Source organism: Coregonus clupeaformis, chromosome 6 (genome assembly GCF_020615455.1).
Source record: "Coregonus clupeaformis isolate EN_2021a chromosome 6, ASM2061545v1, whole genome shotgun sequence".
Classification (NCBI taxonomy): Eukaryota; Metazoa; Chordata; class Actinopteri; order Salmoniformes; family Salmonidae; genus Coregonus; species Coregonus clupeaformis.
The window spans coordinates 7,690,730-7,709,713 of record NC_059197.1 but is presented as its reverse complement, the minus strand read 5'-3'; the positions used below and the strand labels follow the sequence as shown (position 1 = coordinate 7,709,713).

General features: G+C 47.9%; 1 protein-coding gene across 1 annotated transcript in view; it reads right to left on the bottom strand.

Moving 5' to 3' along the window:
- LOC121567272 (collagen alpha-5(IV) chain-like) overlaps nt 1–18,984 on the bottom strand; it is a 39,118-nt gene that overhangs the window by 10,728 nt on the left and 9,406 nt on the right. Inside the window, exons 9-26 of the mRNA XM_041877166.2 lie at nt 14,376–14,470; nt 14,099–14,249; nt 13,909–14,022; nt 11,015–11,182; nt 10,833–10,922; nt 10,620–10,754; nt 7,580–7,678; nt 7,190–7,279; nt 6,390–6,529; nt 5,855–5,981; nt 5,585–5,665; nt 5,384–5,485; nt 4,892–4,939; nt 3,269–3,454; nt 3,060–3,190; nt 2,626–2,698; nt 2,189–2,260; nt 1,666–1,791 (exon numbers count right to left, since the gene is read on the bottom strand). Coding sequence (XP_041733100.1) covers nt 1,666–1,791; nt 2,189–2,260; nt 2,626–2,698; nt 3,060–3,190; nt 3,269–3,454; nt 4,892–4,939; nt 5,384–5,485; nt 5,585–5,665; nt 5,855–5,981; nt 6,390–6,529; nt 7,190–7,279; nt 7,580–7,678; nt 10,620–10,754; nt 10,833–10,922; nt 11,015–11,182; nt 13,909–14,022; nt 14,099–14,249; nt 14,376–14,470 — 2,028 coding nt within the window. The remainder of the gene's footprint in view (nt 1–1,665; nt 1,792–2,188; nt 2,261–2,625; nt 2,699–3,059; nt 3,191–3,268; nt 3,455–4,891; nt 4,940–5,383; nt 5,486–5,584; nt 5,666–5,854; nt 5,982–6,389; nt 6,530–7,189; nt 7,280–7,579; nt 7,679–10,619; nt 10,755–10,832; nt 10,923–11,014; nt 11,183–13,908; nt 14,023–14,098; nt 14,250–14,375; nt 14,471–18,984) is intronic.

The window sequence follows — 18,984 nt, the reverse complement described above, 5'->3', positions numbered from 1 at the left end:
CAAGCATTTAGTAGATAATGTACAGTGCATTCGGAAAGTATTCAGACCCCTTGACTTTTTGCACATTTTGTTACTTTACAGCCTTATTCTAAAATGTACGTTGTTTCCCCCCCCCCCTCATCAATCTACACAGAATACCCCATGATGACGAGGCAAAAACAGTTTTTTTGACATTTTTGCACATTTATAAAAAATAAAAAACTTCAATATCACATTTACATAAGTATTCAGACCCTTTACTCAGTTCTTTGTTGAAGCACCTTTGGCAACGATTACAGCCTCGAGTCTTTTTGGGTATGACCCTACAAGCTTTGCAAACCTGTATTTGGGGAGTTGTTTGATCGGGTTCAAGTCCGGGCTCTGGCTGGGCCACTCAAAGACATTCAGAGATGTGTCCCGAAGCCACTCCTGCGTTGTCTTGGATGTGTGCTTGGGGTCGTTGTTCTGTTGGAAGGTGAACCTTCACCCCAGTCTGAGGTCCTGAGCGCTCTGGAGCAGGTTTTCATCAAGGATCTCTCTGTACTTTGCTCCATTAATCTTTCCCTCAATCCTGACTAGTTTCCCAGTCCCTGCCGCTGAAAAACATCCCCACAGCATGATGCTGCCACACCATGCTTCACAATAGGGATGGTGCCAGGTTTCCTCCAGACGTGACGCTTGGCATTCAGGCCAAAGAGTTCAATCTTGGTTTCATCAGACCAGACAATCTTGTTTCTCATGGTCTGAGAGTCCTTTAGGTGCCTTTTGGCAAACTCCAAACGGGCTATCATGTGCCTTTTACTGAAGAGTGGCTTCCGTCTGGCCACTCTACCATATAGACCTGATTGGTGGAGTGCTGCAGAGATGGTTGTACTTCTGAAAGGTTCTCCCATCTCCACAGAGGAACTCTGGTGCTCTGTCAGAGTGACCATCGGGTTCTTGGTCACTTCCCTGACCAAGGCCCTTCTCCCCCGATTGCTCAGTTTGGCCGGGCAGCCAGCTCTAGGAAGGAGCTCTAATGAAGGAGGCCACTGTGTTCTTGGGAACCTTCAATGCTGCAGACATTTTTTGGTACCCTTCCCCAGATCTGTGCCTCGACACAATCCTGTCTCGGAGCTCTACGGACAATTCCTTCGACCTCATAGCTTGGTTTTTGCTCTGACATGCACTGTCAACTGTGGGACCTTATATAGACAGGTGTGTGCCTTTCCAAATCATGTCCAATCAATTGAATTTACCACAGGCGGACTCCAATCAAATTGTAGAATCATCTCAAGGATGATCAATGGAAACAGTCTGCACCTGAGCTCAATTTGGAGTCTCATAGCAAAGGATCTGAATTCTTATGTAAATAAGGTCTTTCTCTTTTTTATTTTTTATAAATTAGCAAAAATGTCTAAAATCCTGTTTTCACTTCGTCATTATGGGGTGTTGCATGTAGATTGATGAGGAAATTGTTTCATTTAATCCATTTTAGAATACGGCTGTAACGTAACAAAATGTGGAAATGGTCAAGGGGTCTGAATACTTTCCTAATGCACTGTATACCTTTGTATTCATTGGAGTGCTGTGTTAGAGCTGATGGGTGAGAGTACTCCGCTCATCGGACAGCTCAAAGAAACCCACTCATGCACACAAACCCACACCAGCTCACACCCACACCATACACACAATCCATTCATGTACCTGGTGATCCGTGGCGTCCCTGCGCTCCTGTGGGTCCAGGCTCTCCTCTGGCCCCCAGGTCACCCGGCAGCCCCTGTTCTCCAGGGGTCATTTTCACCTTGGCGTGAACATCACTCCCCCTCGGCCCTGCAGCACAGCACCATCAAACCTCAGGATAACTACTTCGTGCAACTGTATACTCGTAGGAAAAAAGGTGCTATCTAGAACATAAAAAGGGTTCTTCGGCTGTCCCCATAGGAGAATCCTTTGAAGAACCCTTTTTGGTTCCAGGTAGTCATTATTACTCTTTTCGGTCATAAGAGACAGTAGCAGCAACATTATGTACAAAATAAGTTACAATGAGAAAAAACACACAAAATAGCACAATTGGTTAGGAGCCCGTAAAACGGCAGCCATCCCCTCCGGCGCCATTCTTTACAGAATTCCTGGTCAGTTTGTGTCCATTGGAGGGTCCAACATAACTCCTGACCATGTGACCTGACCAGGAAAAACTCAGGACCCTAGGTGTGAGTGCTCATCCTACCTTGTGCTCCAGGCTGCCCTTTCTGTCCAAGGTAACCTCCAGGTCCTGCAGGTCCTGCATCTCCTTTCTGACCTGAAACACCACACACTCATTGTGTCACATATTTGTAAAAAGCACAATAAAAAGGACATTGGTTGATTCATTGACACTGATTTAGTAGTTAAGATAACTGCCCAAATCAATAAAGCTACAGTGTAGTATGTTGTGAGATGTTTGCAATACAGTATGAGTTGATGACTAGAGTGTGTTAGTATGTCATTAACAGTACTGTAAGTATTGCTGTTTGAGACTACAGTCACATTTTGGATTGCCACAGGAACATTATGGATTGCCTTCCCCAGATGAAAGTTGCAGCACTGACCTACAGTATAGTAACAGAAATTACATTCTGAATGCATGTATGGAGGTTGTTAATAAGATGTCAGATTGGTCATTACCGTTTGGTCCAATGTCTCCTAACTGTCCCATCTCCCCTTTGGCTCCCAGACCACCTGGTCTGCCATCATTACCCTGTAAATACACATCCTATTCAGCACACCCATTCAGTGATGGGTCAGTTTTGCATTTTCCCCACTACTGGTTAAGGTTAGGATTGGGGGAGGGGGAAATGCTACTATATTTGTAATTAGGGGAAACTTCACCCCTAATTCAGATGTGTGTGTGTGTGTGTGTATTTGTGTGTACAAGGTGACATCTTTATGAATAATGATTGATTATTGGCTCTTCATGTGTGGACTCTCCCTTGTAACATGTTCACAATTGATGTGGATATCTGTCTATAGGTGGGAAGTTGACCCAAAGTTTATGATGATGTCATCTCACGGAGTCTACCTTTAAGCATGGGTGAGTAAATCAGTGGTGTGTGACTCACCGGTCTGCCCTGTACCCCTGTGTCTCCTCTGTACCCAGGCGTTCCCAGGATGCCCATGGCGCCTTTGTTCCCCTTGTCTCCTTTAAAGCCGGCTCCTGGTGGACCAGGAGGGCCCCGTGGCCCCTGCATACCTAAATACACGGGGGGTCATGGAAGCAATGCAGCAAAAAATAAATAAAACAGAGGGCTCTGAGATGCAGCCTACACACCTTGGGGTCCAGGGTCGCCATTTTGTCCACGGTCTCCTTTTAGCCCTTCAAAGCACATTCCATCCCGACCAGGACTTCCAGACAGTCCCGTAGGACCAGGCGGGCCTGGAGGTCCAATGTCCCCCAAAGGCCCTGAGGGACCAGGGGGGCCAAAGCAGCCAGGTAACCCCACATCCCCCTTAAGTCCTACAGAAATAGTCAGATGAAGAGATCAGTGAAGGGATATGTTTTTGTAGCGTTCAATACTTGGGAGTGAATCATTACCATCTGGTAGCACTATAGGTTGAGAGACCCAGAGCAGCTGAGGCTTGAGGTGACTTTACTAACCCTATTTCACTATGTCTTAACATTGTAAACAACATGCTATTTGAAGGGAGTAAACATCTCTAACTAGCATAGAGATGACAGGAGATATTATTGGGACTCACACATGGTTTACATGGTATATCCTATATTGTACAACAAAACACATGCATGCAACTACACTACATGGACAAAAGTATGTGGACACCCCTTCAGATTAGTGGATTTGGCTATTTCAGCTACATCCGTTGCTGACAGGTGTATAAAATTGAGCACACTGCCATGCAATCTCGATAGACAAACATTGGCAGTAGAATGGGCCGTACTGAAGAGCTCAGTGACTTTCAACCTGGCACCGTCATAGGATGCCACCTTTCCAACAAGTCTGCCCCGGCCCACTATAAGTGCTGTTATTGTGAAGTGGAAACTTCTAGGAGCAACAACGGCTCAGCCGAGAAGTGGTAGGCCACACAAGCTCACAGAACGGGACCCGCGAGTGCTGAAGCGCGTAGCGCATAAAAATCGTCTGTCTTCGGTTGCAACACTCACTACCAAGTTCCAAACTGCCTCTGGAAGCAACGTCAGCACAAGAACTGTTCATTGGGAGCTTCATGAAATGGGTTTCAATGGCCAAGCAGCTGCACACAAGCCTAAGATCACCATGCACAATGCCAAGCGTCGGCTGGAGTGGTGTAAAGCTCACCGCCATTGGAGTGATGAATCACGCTTCACCATCTGGCAATCAGACGGACAAATCTGGGTAGAACGCTACCTTCCCTAATGCATAGTGCCAACTGTAAAGTTTGGTGGATGATAAATAATGGTCTGGGGCTGTTTTTCATGGTTTGGGCTAGGCCCCTTAGTTCCAGTGAAGGGAAAAAATTTTTTACGCTACAGCATACAATGACATTCTAGATGATTCTACGCTTCCAATTTTGTGGCAACAGTTTGGGGAAGGCCCTTTCCTGTTTCAGCATGACAATGCCCCCATGCACAAAGCGAGGTCCATACAGAAATGGTTTGTCGAGATCAATGTGGAAGAACTTGACTGGCCTGTACAGAGCCCTGACCTCAACTCCATCGAACACCTTTGGGATGAATTGGAACGCCGACTGCGAGCCAGGCCTAATAGCCCAACATCAGTGCCCGACCTCACTAATGCTCTTGTGGTTGAACGGAAGCAGGTCCCTGCGGCAATGTTCCAACATCTAGTGGAAAGACTTCTCAGAAGAATGGAGGCTGTTATAGTAGCAAAGGAGGGGACCAACTTCATATTAATGCCCATGATTTTGGGCATATGTGTGTGTGGCACAGACTCACCAGATAGGCCCGTCTTTCCATCTGTGCCTTTTGGTCCAATTCCAGGGGCTGTAGAGAGAACAGACAATCAACACAGAGAGATCATTTCTGTGAATGTGTAAAGGGCTATATGTGTGTCCTAACCCTGAAATGGCTACAGCATATCAAGACCATACAAACATTTCCCTGCATGTACTTCATAAACCCTTTGCATTACATGGAGGCAGGGTTGGGGTAATAAACTGAAATTCCAATTGCCTTCTCAATAAACTAAAATGGAAAAAACGATTTATATCAAAACTTTTCCCATTTTAACCTAAAAGGGTTATTCGGCTGTCTTCACTCTTTGGAGAACCCTTTTTGGTTCCAGATAGAACGCAGAGGGTTCTACATGGAACCCAAAAGGGTTCTACCTGGAACCAAAAAGGGTTCTACCTGGAACCAAAAAGGGTTCTCCAAAGCCGAAGAATCCTTTTGTAACCCTTTTTTCTGAATGTAGTAGGGTTCTCTGACCTCCCATGTCTCCTTTCTCTCCCGCTGGACCAGGGATGCCGTCTCGACCCTGGGCACCTCTGGGGCCTGCAGGCCCTGGGTCACCTGCCAATCCTGGGCTCCCTGTGACACAGAGGCAGTGCTTAATAGGGTAACAAACACACAGACTGAAAGTCCAATGGCATTTCAGTAGGTGTGGACATGCATTATATATTCCTGTACCTGGCAGGCCATTCGGGCCATGACAGCCACTGTTGCCTGGGAGACCATCAATGCCCTTCTCCCCGACTAGTCCCGGAGGTCCTAAGAAAGACGTGAGATAGAGATACAGTGAGAAAAAATAGAGAATGTGTGTGTGCATGTGTGTGCATGTGCATTTGTGCATGGTGCATGTGTGTGAGTGTGTGTGGAGAGGTATTTTTGCAGCGGTCACTGAGGAGGTTGTGTGGGTTTGCATGTACGGCACAGTGTTATTCAATGGGCGACAGAGACCTCGTGATCCCTGTAGTCCTTCTCTTCCCTTGGGTCCTGTGGGGCCGATGGCCCCTGGGGCTCCGAACCTCCCCACCACACCCATCTCCCCCTTCTCTCCTGGAAAACCTGGAAACCCTGGCTCTCCCTAAGAGAAAGAGGTAGAGAGAGAGAGAGAGAGAGAGAGAGAGAGAGAGAGAGAGAGAGAGAGAGAGAGAGAGAGAGAGAGAGAGAGAGAGAGAGAGAGAGAGAGAGAGAGAGAGAAAGAAAGAAAGAAAGAAAGAAAGAAAGAAAGAAAGAAAGAAAGAAAGAAAGAAAGAAAGAAAGAAAGAAAGAAAGAAAGAAAGAAAGAAAGAAAGAAAGAAAGAAAGAAAGAAAGAAAGAGCGAGAAGGGGGATGTGGTTCGACTTAATTTCTGCTGAATACATTGGTACATAGCTAATCATTTGAAATATTAATTGGTTCTGTATCAGTATGTATCAGTTTTTCCAGGTCAGATCACGTGGTGTCAGGGGAAAAAAACAGGCCCCTCAAGGGTACTGTACTCGGTTTTCACCTTTTCTCCTCGTCGTCCTTTAGCTCCTGGTCCAGGGAGGCTGGGCTCTCCTTTCACTCCCTTTACTCCATTTGGACCTGGTGTTCCCGATGAACCAGGCTCTCCAAGAGCTCCTGTCCCCCCTTTCTCACCCTTTACACCTGGTCAGCAAGGACACAAACCGGAATAGGGTGAAGTTTTGAATTCCCCCCACCAATGGTAACAGTTAGGATTCTGGGAGGGGAAGCTGATCCTAGATCTGTATTTACATTTACATTCATTTGATGCTGTTTGTTTTGAGCACATAGATTCATCGATTAGAGATAAGATTTACTGTGGTCGTGTCCGAATATCCAAACTTGCGTTCTAAGTAGTAGGCTGATTATGTATGCGAAAATAGAACATTTTAAAGTATGTGAAATGTAGAACATTTTGTATGCTTTAAATGCCAGGATGTCATTTTCATTTCGGCTTTTCATCTACATGTAGTAGGAATTTGTTGTATGCTATTGAGGAAGAGAATCTTATTACCCATGTGTGTTTGACAACAGTTGATAATCAGCTGATAATTATGTAAGGGGAAACGCTATACCAAAATGAACGAATGGCGGGAAACAATGCAATTGCGCATTAGATGACACATTCTCAATATGGGTGAGCCTAGTATGATGATATTTGCTGCTTACTGCATACATTTCTACTAACCAGTCAGTTCTAAATAGTATGTAGTACGATTAGGACACGGTATGTAGATTTTAGTATGTAGTAGGCAAGACAGATTCTGGACACAGCCTGTATCGCTATAATTTTGAGTATGTTACCTGGCACACCCATGTCTCCTGTGACTCCAGTGTTTCCATGGAAACCAGGACATCCTTTCTGGCCATCTCTGCCTGGGTCGCCAACAGGACCTAGAAGAAAAGTGTGAGGTCAAAATATTAGTAACAAACAATTGCGCCTGGGGATTAATAAAGTTTACTCAATCAAATTGAATAGCTAGGCATGGTAGTGATTCATTAATGAGAGAGGTAGCGGGTAGGCCATTGAAACAGGGGTGTTTACATTTTACATTTTAGTCATTTAGCAGACGCTCTTATCCAGAGCGACTTACAGTTAGTGAGTGCATACATTTTCATACTGCCCCCCCCGTGGGAAACGAACCCACAACCCTGGCGTTGCAAGCGCCATGCTCTACCAACTGTGCTTGGTACCTTGTGGCCCGGCGCTCCCGGGAATCCCATCCTTTCCACTGGCTCCATTGGGCCCTTTCACTCCTAGATCTCCTTTTGCACCTGTTAAGGCCCTTAGACCTGGAGAAAAGAGAGCAGGGTCAGAGGTCAGGGGTAACTAGATCTAAAAAGCCTTAACACATTTTGGGACATCATACAACTCAGAAGAAGAAAATTAATATTGCTATCATTATTGATGTCACTTGTTAAATTCACTTCAATCGGAGTAGATGAAGGGGAGGAGACAAGTTAAAGAAGGATTTTTAAGCCTTGAGACAATTGAGACATGGTTTGTGTGCCATTCAGAGGGTGAATGGGCAAGTCAAAATATTTTTGCCTTTGAACGGGTTATGGTAGTAGGTGCCAGTTTGAGTGAATCAAGAACTGCAACGCTGCTGGGTTTTTCACGCCGGACAGTTTTCCGTGTGTATCAATAATAATAATAATATGCCATTTAGCAGACGCTTTTATCCAAAGCGACTTACAGTCAGTCATTTTTACGTATGGGTGATCCCGGGGATCGAACCCACTACCCTGGCGTTACAAGCGCCATGCTCTACCAATTGAGCTACAGAGGACCACAGAATGGTACAGCACCCACATGACATCCAGCCAACCTGGCACAACTGTGGGAAGCATTGGAGTCAACATGGGCCAGCATTCCTGTGGAACGCTTTCGACACCTTGTAGAGTCCATGCCCAGACGAATTGGGGCTGTTGTGAGGGCAAAAGGGGGGAGGGGGGGGTGCACAACTCAATATTAGGAAGGTGTTCTTAATGTTTTGTGTACTCAGTGTAGTTATTGGGCCGTCTTTTGTATAAATTTTTTTGCCCATGCTGCTTGTAAAACAATCGCTGCGTTTGAATGATGGGTATGTTGTCAATGTTATTTGTTGTTCAAATTGTCAAACACTGATTGAATTCCACTATTAAATATGATTAAAACCATGAAAAAAAAATATATACAGTGGGGAGAACAAGTATTTGATACACTGCCGATTTTGCAGGTTTTCCTACTTACAAAGCATGTAGAGGTCTGTAATTTTTATCATAGGTACACTTCAACTGTGAGAGACGGAATCTAAAACAAAAATCCAGAAAATCACATTGTATGATTTTTAAGTAATTAATTTGCATTTTATTGCATGACATAAGTATTTGATACATCAGAAAAGCAGAACTTAATATTTGGTACAGAAACCTTTGTTTGCAATTACAGAGATCATACGTTTCCTGTAGGTCTTGACCAGGTTTGCACACACTGCAGCAGGGATTTTGGCCCACTCCTCCATACAGACCTTCTCCAGATCCTTCAGGTTTCGGGGGCTGTCGCTGGGCAATATGGACTTTCAGCTCCCTCCAAAGATTTTCTATTGGGTTCAGGTCTGGAGACTGGCTAGGCCACTCCAGGACCTTGTGATGCTTCTTACGGAGCCACTCCTTAGTTGCCCTGGCTGTGTGTTTCGGGTCGTTGTCATGCTGGAAGACCCAGCCACGACCCATCTTCAATGCTCTTACTGAGGGAAGGAGGTTGTTGGCCAAGATCTCGCGATACATGGCCCCATCCATCCTCCCCTCAATACGGTGCAGTCGTCCTGTCCCCTTTGCAGAAAAGTATCCCCAAAGAATGATGTTTCCACCTCCACGGTTGGGATGGTGTTCTTGGGGTTGTACTCATCCTTCTTCTTCCTCCAAACACGGCGAGTGGAGTTTAGACCAAAAAGCTATATTTTTGTCTCATCAGACCACATGACCTTCTCCCATTCCTCCTCTGGATCATCCAGATGGTCATTGGCAAACTTCAGACGGGCCTGGACATGCGCTGGCTTGAGCAGGGGGACCTTGCGTGCGCTGCAGGATTTTAATCCATGACGGCGTAGTGTGTTACTAATGGTTTTCTTTGAGACTGTGGTCCCAGCTCTCTTCAGGTCATTGACCAGGTCCTGCCGTGTAGTTCTGGGCTGATCCCTCACCTTCCTCATTATCATTGATGCCCCACGAGGTGAGTTCTTGCATGGAGCCCCAGACCGAGGGTGATTGACCGTCATCTTGAACTTCTTCCATTTTCTAATAATTGCGCCAACAGTTGTTGCCTTCTCACCAAGCTGCTTGCCTATTGTCCTGTAGCCCATCCCAGCCTTGTGTAGGTCTACAATTTTATCCCTGATGTCCTTACACAGATCTCTGGTCTTGGCCATTGTGGAGAGGTTGGAGTCTGTTTGATTGAGTGTGTGGACAGGTGTCTTTTATACAGATAACGAGTTCAAACAGGTGCAGTTAATACAGGTAATGAGTGGAGAACAGGAGGGCTTCTTAATGAAAAACTAACAGGTCTGTGAGAGCTGGAATTCTTACTGGTTGGTAGGTGATCAAATACTTATGTCATGCAATAAAATGCAAATTAATTACTTAAAAATCATACAATGTGATTTTCTGGATTTTTGTTTTAGATTCCGTCTCTCACAGTTGAAGTGTACATATGATAAAAATTACAGACCTCTACATGCTTTGTAAGTAGGAAAACCTGCAAAATCGGCAGTGTATCAAATACTTGTTCACCCCACTGTATATAAAAAAACATATATTGCTATCATAAATAATCACTTTATTAATCCCAAAGGAGAAATTGTCAACAGCATTAAATACATTTCCGATAGTTATGCTACTGTAATTAGTTGTTACTTCTTAATCTGAAAATAGCCTTCACAACAGGACATTTTGTTTTTTACGCTCAGGAACAGAGCATTACTCTCAAACTATTTTTAAGATTCAGAAACAATATTTTGCTATTATCAATGAGGACTGTATATTTTTCTTCTGATGAAAACAGTACAGCAGTTTTGGTATTGACCAACATAAATGTTTCTAAAAACTCAAGGGGAGAAGGGAATAGCCTATTACAGATACTTTGTGTAAGTCTATAAAGACAGGGTGCCGCTAATGTTCTATAATCAGCGTTGGAGTTTGTAGGGTTGATTGGGGGTAGGGGTCATTCAGAGTCAGGGGTCATTCAGAGACTGACCTGTAGGTCCTTTGTCCCCAGGGTCCCCTGGGACCTCAATGTATGTTGAGACTCCAATATCTCCAGGAGCCCCAGCATCTCCCACAGGTCCACTGGCTCCAACGCGGCCCTTCACCCCATCAGCACCCATCAGCCCTGGAGACAGCAATCCTCATCGTCATCATCATCATCATAGTGTGTGTGTGTGTGCATAAAAGTATTGGACAGTTCTACCTTTAGGGCCAGGTCGTCCCCCTGGTCCTGGGTATCCGTCTGGTCCTGGTGTACCACATGGTCCTGACGGCCCCATGTCTCCTCTCTGGCCTTCGAGAACAAACACACAGGTTCATAACAGTTGCTCACACAATGGCACATTATCTTCTGCATCTTAAAGCAAGAGGTCCATGTGATCTAACCTGGTATCCCAGGTACACTATCTCTTCCTCTGAATCCCTTCAGGCCGGCAGCCCCCCCAGGTCCCGGGGCTCCATCAAACCCGGGCCGTCCAAACGGCCCCATCAATCCCAGGGCCCCTCTGCCAGGCAGACCTGAATCCCCCTGCACCCCCTTCTGTCCTCTTGTCCCTGAAGCATGTAGAGACCCAAGGATACATAGAGAGGAGAGTGAGATTGGGGAGAGGAGAGATAGATGGGGGAGAGGACAGAGAGATGGGGGAGAGGTCAGATAGATGGGGGAGAGGTCAGATAGATGGGGGAGAGGACAGAGAGATGGGGGAGAGGAGAGAAAGAAAGGGGGAGAGGACAGAGAGTTGGGGGAGAGGAGAGAGAAAGGGGGAGAGGAGAGAGAAAGGGGGAGAGGACAGAGAGATGTGGGAGAGGAGAGAAAGAAAGGGGGAGAGGACAGAGAGATGGGGGAGAGGATAGAGAAAGGGGGAGAGGACAGAGAGATGGGGAGAGGAGAGAAAGAAAGGGGGAGAGGACAGATAGATGGGGAGAGGAAAGAGAAAGGGGGAGAGGACAGAGAGATGGGGGAGAGGACAGAGAGATGGGGGAGAGGAGAGAAAGAAAGGGGGAGAGGACAGAGAGATGGGGAGAGGAGAGAGAAAGGGGGAGAGGACAGAGAGATGGGGAGAGGAGAGAGAAAGGGGGAGAGGACAGAGAGATGGGGGAGAGGAGAGAGAAAGGGGGAGAGGACAGAGAGATGGGGGAGAGGAGAGAGAAAGGGGGAGAGGACAGAGGGATGGGGGAGAGGAGAGAAAGAAAGGGGGAGAGGACAGATAGATGGGGGAGAGGAGAGAGAAAGGGGGAGAGGACAGAGAGATGGGGGAGAGGAGAGAAAGAAAGGGGGAGAGGACAGAGAGATGGGGGAGAGGAGAGAGAAAGGGGGAGAGGAGAGAGAAAGGGGGAGAGGACAGAGAGATGGGGGAGAGGAGAGATAAAGGGGGAGAGGACAGAGAGATGGGGGAGAGGAGAGAGAAAGGGGGCGAGGACAGAGAGATGGGGGAGAGGAGAGAGTAAGGGGGAGAGGACAGAGAGATGGGGGGAGAGGAGAGAAAGAAAGGGGGAGAGGACAGAGAGATGGGGGAGAGGTCAGATAGATGGGGGAGAGGTCAGATAGATGGGGGAGAGGACAGAGAGATGGGGGAGAGGAGAGAAAGAAAGGGGGAGAGGACAGAGAGATGGGGGAGAGGAGAGAGAAAGGGGGAGAGGACAGAGAGATGGCAGAGAGGAGAGAGAAAGGGGGAGAGGACAGAGAGATGGGGGAGAGGAGAGAAAGAAAGGGGGAGAGGACAGAGAGATGGGGGAGAGGATAGAGAAAGGGGGGAGAGGACAGAGAGATGGGGGAGAGGAGAGAGAAAGGGGGAGAGGACAGAGAGATGGGGAGAGGAGAGAAAGAAAGGGGGAGAGGACAGATAGATGGGGGAGAGGAGAGAGAAAGGGGGAGAGGACAGAGAGATGGGGGAGAGGAGAGAAAGAAAGGGGGGAGAGGACAGATAGATGGGGGAGAGGAGAGAGAAAGGGGGAGAGGACAGAGAGATGGGGGAGAGGAGAGAAAGAAAGGGGGAGAGGACAGAGAGATGGGGGAGAGGAGAGATAAAGGGGGAGAGGACAGAGAGATGGGGGAGAGGAGAGAGAAAGGGGGGCGAGGACAGAGAGATGGGGGAGAGGAGAGAGTAAGGGGGAGAGGACAGAGAGATGGGGGAGAGGAGAGAAAGAAAGGGGGAGAGGACAGAGAGATGGGGGGAGAGGTCAGATAGATGGGGGAGAGGTCAGATAGATGGGGGAGAGGACAGAGAGATGGGGGAGAGGAGAGAAAGAAAGGGGGAGAGGACAGAGAGATGGGGGAGAGGAGAGAGAAAGGGGGAGAGGACAGAGAGATGGCAGAGAGGAGAGAGAAAGGGGGAGAGGACAGAGAGATGGGGAGAGGAGAGAAAGAAAGGGGGAGAGGACAGAGAGATGGGGGAGAGGATAGAGAAAGGGGGAGAGGACAGAGAGATGGGGGAGAGGAGAGAGAAAGGGGGAGAGGACAGAGAGATGGGGAGAGGAGAGAAAGAAAGGGGGAGAGGACAGATAGATGGGGGAGAGGAGAGAGAAAGGGGGAGAGGACAGAGAGATGAGGGAGAGGACAGAGAGATGGGGGAGAGGAGAGAAAGAAAGGGGGAGAGGACAGAGAGATGGGGAGAGGAGAGAGAAAGGGGGAGAGGACAGAGAGATGGGGAGAGGAGAGAGAAAGGGGGAGAGGACAGAGAGATGGGGGAGAGGAGAGAGAACGGGGGAGAGGACAGAGAGATGGGGGGAGAGGAGAGAGAAAGGGGGAGAGGACAGAGAGATGGGAGAGAGGAGAGAAAGAAAGGGGGAGAGGACAGATAGATGGGGGAGAGGAGAGAGAAAGGGGGAGAGGACAGAGAGATGGGGGAGAGGAGAGAAAGAAAGGGGGAGAGGACAGAGAGATGGGGGAGAGGAGAGAGAAAGGGGGAGAGGAGAGAGAAAGGGGGAGAGGACAGAGAGATGGGGGAGAGGAGAGATAAAGGGGGAGAGGACAGAGAGATGGGGGAGAGGAGAGAGAAAGGGGGAGAGGAGAGAGAGATGGGGGAGAGGAGAGAGAAAGTGGGAGAGGACAGAGAGATGGGGGAGAGGAGAGAGAAAAAGTGGGAGAGGACAGAGAGATGGGGGAGAGGACAGAACAATAAGGAGGACTGTCTGAGAGTGTCATATGTACAGTAGAGTCACAGCTATAACTTTTATGAGCAGTGTTCTGACAGAGATGCTTACAGCTACATTCTGGGAGTTTTTAGTCCCTTGCCACTTGTTTTGGTAAACAGCTGAGGGATGGGGCTAAGGATATGTACCTGTGAAGCCGATGATTCCTTTGAGACCTACAGCCCCCGAAGGGCCTGGAATGCCTGGTATACACACCCCAGAATCCCCAGGCAGACCAGGCAAGCCCTCAGCACCTTCACTGCCTGAGGATAGACAAGAGCAACAATCAGACTGTGTGTGTGTGTATGTGTGTGTGTATGTGTTTGTGTGTCTACACACCTCTGTCTCCCTGTGGACCCTCTCTTCCTGGTAGGCCAGGCGATCCACCAAGCCCAGGCAGACCAGAGTCTCCAGTCAGCCCCAGAGAACCATCCTCCCCTGGGGGGCCTGGTCTACCTGGCAGCCCTGGGAGGCCTGGTCTGAAATCACCCTAAATCACCCACACAACACACAATGACTATGTATGGACACACAAAGACAGCACACAGTAGAAGGACACACACCCACACACCCACACCCACATACTCATTCAAGCACACACACACACAAAAATGACCTTAGGACCTGGCATCCCGGGAGCTCCGGATGGTCCTGGTCGTCCCATACTACCAATTCCTGAGGCACCACCAACCCCTGGCTGGCCCTTCTCACCTGAGAGGGGATGTTGGGAACATTCTTTCATGATGAATCTGTACATGAGCTCCATCTACAGTTTTTCTCAATCACGTACACATTTTTTTTGGAACTATGTAGTTCGAAGATCTGTGACCTTTTGCAAAATAGAAAATGCATTTTCTAAATGTAGTTGCCTTCTCAAAACAGCAAATACTTTCATCAAAACTATAAGATACTGCTAATTAAGCAAATACATTCATCAAAAGAACTGCGTGAAAAAAAGATTAACACAACAATGATGAACAAAAAAATTCCCATTAAATCAATATCACTAAACCATGATGATCAAAAATTGAAATAGAAATATCAAAAGGTGTAGAATTATGGGCAATTATTCTCCTTTGATTAATGTTTCACTAAACGTTTACATTTACAATGCGGTTTATCCTCGGGCCGGAGGGGTTTAGGGTCAATAAATATTGTGTGACTGATGGGTGGGTTGGTGGGTGGCAGGCGTTTTGAGTAAAGAGAAACAATACCTTAGAAAATGTATAATTATTGTGCAATTTATATAGTAGACATTTAGGTTTTTCTTTCATTATTTTAGGCTTTCTGGTATTAGTGCATAAGCCTAAACTTTAGGGATCAACTGTACGGGCGGCAAATAGTTGCAAAAGGTAATATTTTGAAAACGTTTCTGTCCTTCCCTTCTCTCTCCTTTTGCAGCTGTTGTCTTATTTAATTAAACTTCGACAATGTCCTTTATGCCTCCGTGGATTGATGTTAACTTTTTCTGCCCGTTCCCAAAAGCATTATTAGGCGATTGGCTGTGCCGGCTATGTTATGGCTATGTTATGTGTGATGATTGTGAGGCGCTATACAAATACGACAGTCGCAAGACAGGACTTCAAATAGGCCTATGGCATGTCAAGGGAACTGTAGCCTACTGTTTAGATGGGTTAACTGGAAACTGAAATCTAGACATTGACTAACCAGAATAACCTACTGTTCTGATAATACTAGTCCCATGCAAATCGACATCCCTGTGTTTTGAGAGAAATTTCAGTTTTACAGGTGTTGCTCAGTGTTTGAGCAAGAAAACAGTAACTGATTCAATAAATTGAACAAAGTGTTGTGCATAGCCTATATATGAAGGCCCTCCATGTATCAACTTTCACAGTGAATGCTTTTGTTTACACGTTTTGTGCGAATTAATTGAACATCGCCAAATGCATTATAATGCATGTCACGGTTTTGGCCGAGGCTGCTCCTCCTCCTTGCTCGGGCAGGCTTTGGCGGTCGTCGTCCCCGGAGTACTAGCTGCCACCGTTGTATGTTATCGATGTTTGTTTGGTTTTGTCTTCTTTGTACACCTGTTTCCTTTTAGTGTTAATTATGTCTCCTATAAGTTTCTCGTTTTGTTAGTCGTGTGTTGTGTATAATTGTTCCGCCTGTCTTTTTGGTGCTGCTCGTTTTTGCATTTTGTATGTTCTGGATAGTCGCACTGTGTTTCGTGCGCTATCGCATTTGAGTGTTTTTACGCACTCCTGGTTAGTTGAGGCCAGTGTTTATTATTTTTTCGTTCAGTAAAGTCGGTTGGACGAAGCTTCTGTGTCCTGCGTTTGACTCCTACACCACATCCACCTCAGCAGTTTCTGACAGAATTACACACCATCTAATGGAGTCAGCAGGAGCAGCAGCAGCGCCCGAGTCTTTGGAGGAGCGCGTCCGCGGCCAGGACGATAGGATCCTATAACTCGGGACCGCCCTGCAGGACGTAATTAATACTCTGCACCGATGGGAGACCAGAGGGGTACCCATACCTCCACCTACCTTACCACCACCATCGGTCAGTCCTCCCATCCAAGCTCCGGAATCCAGTGGGATTCGGCTCTCGCTCCCGAGGGCGTATGACGGCACCGCTGCCGGGTGTCAGGGGTTCCTCCTGCAGGTGGAACTCTACCTGGCCACCGTACACCCGGCGCCCTCGGGACACGAGAGCGTTTCCGCCCTCATCTCCTGTCTCACCGGCAAGGCGTTGGAGTGGGCCAATGCCGAATGGAGGGGAATAGACGCCGCCACCATCACCTGCGCAGAGTTCTCCCGCCGCTTCAGGGCCGTGTTCGACCATCCACCTGAGGGGAAAGCGGCGGGGGAGCGTCTATTCTACCTCCGACAGGGGAAGAGGAGCGCACAGGAGTTCGCCCTGGAATTCCGGACTCTAGCGGCTGATGCAGGGTGGAATGAGCGGGCCCTCATCGATCACTATCGATGCAGTCTACGGGAGGACGTCCGCCGAGAGCTGGCCTGCAGGGACACCAACCTCTCGTTCGACCAGTTGGTGGACATGTCCATCCGTCTCGACCCCCTGCTGGCCACCCGCGGACGCTCCAAGTGGGGGCCGTCCATTCCATCCTCCAGCACCTCCGAGCTGAGCCCTATGGAGCTCGGGGGTGCTGGCGCTAGAGAGAGGAGGAGAAGGAGCCCGAGGGGGGCCGTCCCCTGCACCAACTGTGGCCGTGGAGGGCACACTGCGGCTAGGTGCTGGGGAGGGTCTCCAGGGGGAAGGGACAACAGGCCACGCACTGGGGAGCCCTTCCAGGTGAGTAGGCGCCCCACTTACCCACAGCTCTCTGTTGTGCACTTATGTATACCTGTACGATTTCCACAGGTTGCACCTCTTTCCCAGCATAAGGCGCTAGTAGATTCAGGCGCAGCTGGGAATTTTGTTGATCTGAATTTTTGTGTAGAGTTAGGGATTCCCCTCCTTCCTGTTGATACTCCCTTCCCTGTCCATGCACTAGATAGCCGCCCGTTGGGATCGGGGTTGATTAGGGAGGTCACAGCACCACTTAGGATGAGTACGCAGGGGGGTCATGAGGAAACTATTCAGTTATATCTGATCGACTCTCCTGCGTATCCAGTGGTGCTGGGGCTTCCCTGGTTGATTACCCATGATCCCTCCATTTCGTGGCAACAGAGGGCTCTTATGGAGTGGTCTGCCCAGTGTGTGGGGCGATGTCTAGGTGTTTCCGTGGGGGCGACCTCGGTGGAGAGTTCGAACAAAGTGCCCGCAATGCACATTCCCCCTGAGTATGAGGAAGTAGCACTCGTGTTTAGCAAGACGAGGGCGACGCGGTTGCCTCCTCATAGACAGGGGGATTGTGCGATAGACCTCCAGGCAGGAGCAGCGCTTCCGCGGAGCCATGTGTATCCTCTGTCTCAAGAAGAGAAGGGGGCTATGGAGACATACATAGCCGAGTCTCTGAGACAAGGATACATACGGTCCTCCACTTCCCCTGCGTCCTCGAGCTTCTTTTTTGTGAAGAAGAAGGATGGAGGGTTGCGCCCTTGTATTGATTACCGTAGTCTCAATCAGATCACTGTGAAATACAGTTATCCACTCCCTCTGATTGCGACTATGACGGAATCATTACACAGAGCGCGTTTCTTCACAAAACTGGATCTCAGGAGCGCCTACAACTTGGTGCGCATTAGGGAGGGCGATGAATGGAAGACGGCATTTAGTACCACCTCGGGTCATTACGAGTATCTCGTCATGCCATACGGGTTGATGAATGCTCCTTCAGTCTTCCAATCCTTTGTGGACGAGATCTTCCGGGACATGCAGGGTCAAGGTGTGGTTGTGTACATTGACGACATTCTAGTGTACACTTCTACCCGAGCCGAGCATGTAGCTCTGGTGCGCCGAGTGTTGAGGAGGCTGTTGGAGCACGACTTGTATGTCAAGGCAGAGAAATGTCTGTTTTTCCAGGAGTCTATCTCCTTTTTGGGTTATCAGTTGTCCGCGTCAGGGGTGAAGATGGAGGTTGACCGTGTGTCAGCCGTGCGTAATTGGCAAACCCCAACCACGGTTAAAGAGGTTTATCCGGGGTTTTGGACAGGTGGCAGCTCCCATAACGTCTCTGCTGCGTAATAGTTCGCCTCCTGGTTAGTTGAGGCCAGTGTTTATTATTTTTTCGTTCAGTAAAGTCGGTTGGACGAAGCTTCTGTGTCCTGCGTTTGACTCCTACACCACATCCACCTCAGCAGTTTCTGACAATGCAACCCTTGCTGTTAATAGATCGCAAATCAGCATACAACTGAGCTAAACAAGTTAACTTTCTCATCCATAGCCTAAAAACGCATATCAAGTGCAAGTTAGCTGTTTAGCTCACATCTGAAAGCTGGGGGGCATTTAGGACTTCTTCTACTGCGGATCGCTAAAATATCCTAATGACTATGATCACACTTCCTCAATTCAAATATTATGGTGACACTATACCAAATATGGTTTGGTACGGTTTAGAAACTTGGGAACCAAACTTGAGTTATCAGAGTAGCCTGACAAAAGAGAAGCTACATACTTGTAATTATAGTAATTCAAAATGTCTGAAATTATAAACAGAAACATATCTAAATCACTTTATCACATATACTTGGGCGGTTGCGGATGGGTTATTAGCAATTGTAAATGTAAAGACTCTGCAAAGGGTGTGTAGACTTTCACTAGGCAATGGGCCCTGATTTATACCCTATATAGCACTGAT